The sequence below is a fragment of the Carlito syrichta genome, unplaced genomic scaffold (genome assembly GCF_000164805.1).
Source record: "Carlito syrichta isolate Samal-C Ts95f unplaced genomic scaffold, Tarsius_syrichta-2.0.1 Scaffold73074, whole genome shotgun sequence".
NCBI classification, from domain to species: Eukaryota; Metazoa; Chordata; class Mammalia; order Primates; family Tarsiidae; genus Carlito; species Carlito syrichta.
This window is the reverse complement of record NW_007017170.1, coordinates 98309-105117: the sequence shown is the minus strand read 5'-3', so window position 1 is coordinate 105117 and position 6809 is coordinate 98309. Positions and strand designations below refer to the sequence as shown.

The 6809-nt window shown below is 43.1% G+C and overlaps 1 protein-coding gene across 2 annotated transcripts in view; it reads left to right on the top strand.

The window, feature by feature from the left end:
• The window catches only part of HACD3 (3-hydroxyacyl-CoA dehydratase 3), a 47253-nt gene that overhangs the window by 37602 nt on the left and 2842 nt on the right, over positions 1-6809 (top strand). For both annotated transcript variants that reach the window (XM_008053113.1, XM_021709784.1), the window contains 3 exons: positions 3268-3380; positions 5309-5415; positions 5982-6113. In XM_008053113.1, coding sequence (XP_008051304.1) covers positions 3268-3380; positions 5309-5415; positions 5982-6113 — 352 coding nt within the window. The remainder of the gene's footprint in view (positions 1-3267; positions 3381-5308; positions 5416-5981; positions 6114-6809) is intronic.

The window sequence follows — 6809 nt, the reverse complement described above, 5'->3', positions numbered from 1 at the left end:
CATCTCTACAATAAAATAAAAAATTAGCCGGGTGTGGTAGCGCGCGCCTGTAGTTCCAGCTACTTGGAAGGCTGAGGCAGAAGGATCACCGGAGCTCAGCAGGTCAAGGCTGCGGTGGCCGGGAGCGTGCCACTGCACTCCAGTCTGGGCGACGGAGTGAGACTCCAACTCAAAAAAAACCCAGAAAAAACCAGGACGATAGTGGGTGGATATGGGCACTTTTCTCATTGTCCTCTTAGGAAAGATGCAAGCATTAGAGGCTCAGTATCAAGGCACAGTGACTTGAGGGAAACATCTTCTGTTATGAAGTAATCATGGAGTAGAAAGGTAAAAATATATTTCCTTGGCTTACAAAAACAAGTTATAGGATTCTGTTTCAGGAAATATGGCAGGTCATGTGACCTGAGAACTCCCATGATGAAAATGCTGGGTAAGATAGGAGAGAAACACCAAGGGCGCCAATGAACAGGCCAGAAGCTACATGATTGCTAGAACTGCGAGATGAGCCGAGCACTGGCTCTGCCCCTGCCATGAGATTTCAAACCCACTTGAACGTAACCTTCAGTTCTATAATATAATACCACAAGGTATAGGAGAGGTTCACCCTGTACCTGGGTCACGTGGCGAGTCTGACGAGAGACCCTTCTTTAGTAAATCCGAGACTGCAGAGAGCTGTACTCAGATGGATGAGAGAGAACTCTGTGTCTTTCCCTCCTTGCTGTCTGCAAGGAAAAATTCTGTCTCAAATGTTGGTTCTGCCAGAGGGAGGGGAAATGATCTACTTTAAGAATTCATAATTATGAGCTGGTTCCCCAAATGAATTTTTGATAGGAATTCACACCTTCTGGGTGTTAAAAAAACCTTCAAGGTACAAGATTTATTTAAAGTAATCCTTGACTGCCCAGGTTCTGGTAGAGGCAAACACAGATCTTTTCTGGAAGAACCACTCTTGCCTGGGCCTCAGAGTTACCACAGATATGTTTTCAAGGAAAACAAGCAGCTTCTGGTTAAAGATTATAAAACCAAAGAAGCAAGGCATTGTGAGCAAAAACCAGCAGAAACAACACTGTATACCGGGTGTGGTAGTGGCACCTGCAGTGCCTGCTACTTGGGAGGCTGAGGAGGGAGGATTCAGATATTAGTATTTTCAGATGTAGAACAGAAGATAGTCATGTTTAATGAACACTTGGCTATTTGAGGAGGAAACAAAAAACCAAAGAATAAGCAGATCTGAAAAGGAGACAAATAGAACTTCTATGAATGAAGAACATAGTAATCACATTTTAAACATTTAACAGATAGTTTTTATAGATTTGACAAAACCAAAAAGAAAATTTGTGAACTAAGATACAGGAAGGAATAGAGAGCACAGAAGGTGAATATACAGATATGATTTTATTGAATTGGAAGACTCAGTATTCAGTATTACAGTGATGTTAGTTCTCATGTTCACTTATAGGTTAAGTACAGTCCAATCACAGTCTAAAAATTTTTGGAATGGGACAAGAATATTCTAAAATTTTGTGAAAAAGCAGAGGGCTAGGCAGGCTAGAAGCATTATTGTCAGCAGCTAAAATGTGCAAGCAACTAGTTTCCATGGACAGATGAAAAGAAAAATGAGTTACATACTTATAGTGGAATATTATGCAGTTAAAAAAATGAAGGAAATTCTGACATATGCTGAGTTGGATGAACCTTGAGAATATTATACCAAGTGACATAAGCCAGTCACAGAAAGTCAAATACTGGGTGATTCTCCTCACACGAGGTACTTAGAGAAGTCAAAGTCATAGAGACAGAAAGTAGAATGATGTTTACCAGGGGCTGAGGGAAAGGAAGAATTATCGTTTAATGGGTCATTGTTTCAATTTTACAAGATGGAAATAGCTATGGAAATGGATGGTAGTGATGGTTGCATTAACATTATGAATGTATTTGACTACAGAATTATACACTTAAAAATGGTTAAGATGGCCAGGCTTGGTGGTTCAGCCTGTAATCCCAGCACTTTGGGAGGCCAAGGCGAATGGATTGCCTGAGCCCATGAATTTGAGACCAGCCCAGGCAACTTGGTGAGACCTTGTCTCTACAAAAAAAAAAAAAAATTAGTTAGGCTTGGTAGTGTGTGCCTATAGTTCTGGCTACTTGGAAGGCTGAGGCGGAAGGATCGCTGGAGCGATCCTTGATGCTGGGGTGGCTGTAAGGGTGCCACTGCACTCTAGCCTGGGTGACAGAGTGAGACTCCATCTAAAAAAAAAAAGTGGTTAAGATGTACATTTCATGTTTTGTGTATTTTACCACAATAAAAAAATTGGAAAAAAAAGTGAAGGACCAGGAATATTTTTCTAAAGAACTCAGGGGTTGGGTATGGTGGCTTATACCTATAATCCCAGCACTTTGGGAGGCAGAGGTGAAAGGATTGCCTGAGCCCAGTGGTTTGAGACCAGCCTGGACAACTTGCTGGACCTCGTTGCTACAATAAAAATAAAAAAAAAATTAGCCAGATGTGGTGGTGCATGCCTGTGGTTCTGGCTTGCCACGGCACTCTAGCCTGGGCAACAGAATGAGACTCTGACTCAAAAAAAAAAAAAGAATGCAAGTTGGTGGACTTACCCCACTAAGACATTGTAGGGATTTAGTAGTTAATATCATGTGGTATAGTGCTAGAGATAGGCACATAGACCACTGGAACAGAATAAAACCCAGATGTCTGTCAAGAGTAGAATGTTTGCCATATATTATAGACATTATATTACAGCAGTGAGAATGGCACTAGTGGCCCAGAGCCTTGTGCATCAGCGTAGATGAATCTCTGGACCACAACCCTGAGTAAGAAGCAAGTTACAAAATAATGCATATAGCATGATTTCAAAAAACTTAAAAACAGGCAAAATGAAATAGTGCAGTTTGGGAAGCACACATAAGCCGTAACCTATAAAGAAAAACTACGGAACGGTTAACACGGGATGGTCATCATGTAGTACTCTATTTCTTAACTTGAGGTATACAGACCCAAATGTTTATTTGACAGTATTCTTTAAACTGTATTTGGACGTGTATGTGTGTGTAATATACTGGTCCTATGTAATCACAAAAAATGGTTTGGACACTTTAACTTGTCAAAACTGAAGCAGGATTAAACTAGTTCAGCTCAGTGTTTTCCATTTACCTTGCATGTACTGAGGTTTTGTTTCAGGTAACACATTTATATAACTTATATAAATTCTGTTAACCTTTTAAAAAATCTCTTTTGGGTCTTTCTAATAGCTTCTTGGAAGAAATTTTATTTTGTTTATCGTCTTTGGTACCATGGAAGAAATGCAAAACAAAGCTGTGGTTTTCTTTGTGTTTTACACGTGGAGCATGACTGAGATTTTCAGGTGGGTAGAAGTGCCAGGATGGTATCTAAATGCTTCTTCCTTGCTGAAGTAGCTCTGTTCTTGAGGGATTGGCTGTCTTATTTAGCCAGAGTCTCACTTCGTTTGGGACCAAGATTACATATGTGGAGAATTCTATCTGCATCTATGTGCTCTGTGAAGTTGAGGCAGTTTTTTTTTTAAAGCAGTCGTTGGATCATAATACCACCCTGTACACCAGGAACAGAAGGAGAGAACTGAGAAGTGAAAGACTCATCTAACCATGACTTCTGTCTTGGAAAGAGAGGACCATCCACGTGGAAAAATTCCTAAAAGACCTGAAGAAATGTGAGGTTGATGGAATAGTCACAGTTGGATAGAGCTAGTTAGGAATAAACTTCTAGAAGGGATGATGGAAATGAATCTTATGCTACTAGATTACTGCAGTTTGAATTAGCCACTTATCTAATTTTGCCATTCTCAGTTGTCCATAGAATTGTCTTCTTAAAAATTGATCCATTTGGGCCTGACGTGATGGCTCACACCTGTAATCCCAGCACTTTGGGAGGCTGAGGCAGGAGGATCACCTGAGCCCAGTAAGTTGAGGCTGTGGTGAGCCATGATCGTGCCACTGCACTCCAGCCTGGGAAACAGTGAGACTCTGACTTAAAAAAAAAAATTGATCCAGTTAAAGTATGTATTCTTCTTGACCAGACCAGACATGCTCCATATTTCTTCCCTCTTCAATCAGGTGGGGCAGGGATTCGCAGGTAAGTGCCTCAGCTCTAGGCTTAGTAGTATTTTGACAAAGTTGATAGGTGAGAGGGACAACAGGCAGTAGCAGCTTTAGATTGTATCTCAACAGTGGTCTGGGTCTCATGGCACCAGCATACCCTCTAATATTCCTAATATAAAAGTAGAACAGATTCTAAGTCCTCTTTTTGTCCACATTGGACAGGCACTGTGCCTAATCATAACAAGGATAAGGGAGGCACCTCTTGCATGCGAGCATGAAAACCCAGTTATCAGTACGAGAGCCACAACGATAGGTCCCAGGGTTTTAACTTTTACTGTCTGAGAAGAAGCAAATTTGTTAACAGGTCTCTTTTAAAACAGATTGTGTCTGGTTGTAGACTTTAGAGTGATCTTCTGTATACTTTAATTTTGATAACACTTCATTTATCCAGAGATGAAGTGTCTGACATCCCCACCCACTGAGAGCACAGATCAGAACTAGGAATGAAGCTAGAAAGCTTCTGAGTGTCTAGTGCATGTACCGAACAAGACCTAACTTAAAGCTGGGCTCGGTGGCTCAGCCTGTAATCCCCCGCCTTTGGGAGGCTGAGGTGAGTGGATTGCCTGAGCCCGCGGGTTCGAGACCCACCTGGGCAACTTGGCGAGACCTCATCTCTACAATAAATCAAAATTAGCCGGGTGTGGTAGCGCGTGCCTGTAGTTCCAGCTACTCGGAAGGCTGAGGTGGAAGGATCGCCGGAGACCAGCAGGTTGAGGCTGCGGTGGCCGGGAGCGGCCACTGCACTCCAGTCTGGGTGACAGAATGAGACTCCAACTCAAAAAAAAAAAAAATTAGCCAGGTGTGGTAGCGCGTGCCTGTAGTTCCAGCTACTTGGAAGGCTGAGGCGGAAGGATCGCCGGAGCCAGCAGGTCGAGGCTGCGGTGGCCGGGAGCGGCCACTGTACTCCAGTCTGGGTGACAGAGTGAGACTCCAACTCAAAAAAAAAAAAAAAAAAGACCTAACTTAGTCTGCCATTACAGGGAGCTTACATCCTTTGCAGACTTAGGAAGGAGCATGATGGGAGTGTGCGGACAGATAGTCCAGGATTATAATTCTGTTCTGAAGACATCATGTGTGGCTAATTGAGAAAGAATTCTATTTACATGATGTTCGCAGTCTGTGTTCAGAACCTGAAGTGATTCCCTGTTTCCAACAGGTACCCCTTCTACATGCTTACCTGCATTGATATGGATTGGAAGGTAGTCACCTGGCTGCGCTACACTGTGTGGATTCCCCTCTACCCCCTGGGCTGTCTGGCAGAAGGTACTCCAGGAACTGTTCATAGCTGGGCTCCACAGGCTGCGTGGAGGTGGAGACCCACCCCTGCTTCTTCCCTGCCAGCCTCCCCAGCCTCATCTGATAGATGGAGTATCGACTTCCAGGGTTTCTTTCTAGTGGCGCCTTCTTTAATGCTCCTGGGACCCAGCCTGCTCAAGGGCAGAAGCTTGTTTCATAAAGTGGAGAGTCAAGTGGTTGCGTTCTGTGTGCTTCTGTGCATGTAGTATTTGAATGTTTGAAAGCAGGTTCTTGCTGATGACTTCCTTTTATTCTGACAAACATCTAATGAGTCAGGTGGGATTTTTTCTCCGTCTTATAGAAAGGAAACTGAAGCCTAGTTCTGTGACTTCCTCGTTTATCTTTTGGCAGCCGGGAGGCTTTTCTCTTGGGAAGACTAGGGGGAAATGAAGAGGAATGAGCTTTCTGTGTAAAGGGAGGTGGAGGCGTTTCCAACAAATCCACAACTGAAATGAGGGCTGGTGGCTGGAAGGTTCTGGTGCCAGACATGACTATTTTATCTACTTCTAACAATTTCTTGTTTCTACTTTCAGCTGTCTCAGTGATCCAGTCCATTCCAGTATTCAATGAAACAGGAAGGTTTAGTTTTACATTGCCGTATCCCGTGAAAGTCAAAGTTAGATTTTCCTTTTTTCTTCAGATTTATCTTATAATGTTATTTTTAGGTAAGTATTGGCTCTATAATATACACTTTTACTGGTTGCATCATAGAGGGCAGAATTAAATGATTCAAAATTTAAAAAGTCCTTATTAGAATTCTTGTTTCCAAAAGAGTAGTATAGAGAAAGATTAAAAATAGACTAAGAAGCTCATTTTATTTTTACTAATCTCAGTAGCACATTCCTCCCCCAGAGTTTACAGAGGCGATAATACAACCAGCAGCTGGGAAGGGAGACAGTGATGGAGGCTGCAGGCAGCCTAGGGTTGTTGCGAGCCGCCTCCCTACTGTAGGAAAGCCCCTGCTGTGTGTGGAAACCCGTTTACCCATCCATTTGTGAGTGGATTGCCTGAGCTCGTGGGTTCGAGACCCCCCTGGCCAACTTAGCGAGACATCATCTCTACAATAAATCCAGCTACTCGGAAGGCTGAGGCGGAAGGATCGCCGGAGCCCAGCAGGTCGAGGCTGTGGTGGCCGGGAGCGGCCACTGCACTCCAGTCTGGGCAACAGAGTGAGACTCCAACTCAAAAAAAAAAAAAAAAAAAGAAAGAAAAAAATCCTACATTCCTGCCTCAATCCTTAAAAACTAAGAACTAAAAAAGAAGGGAAAAAGTGGTAAACCTAGGCCAGATGTGGTGGCTAACACCTGTAATCTTAGCACTTTGGGAGGCTGAGGTGGGAGAATTGTTTGAGGTCAGCAGTC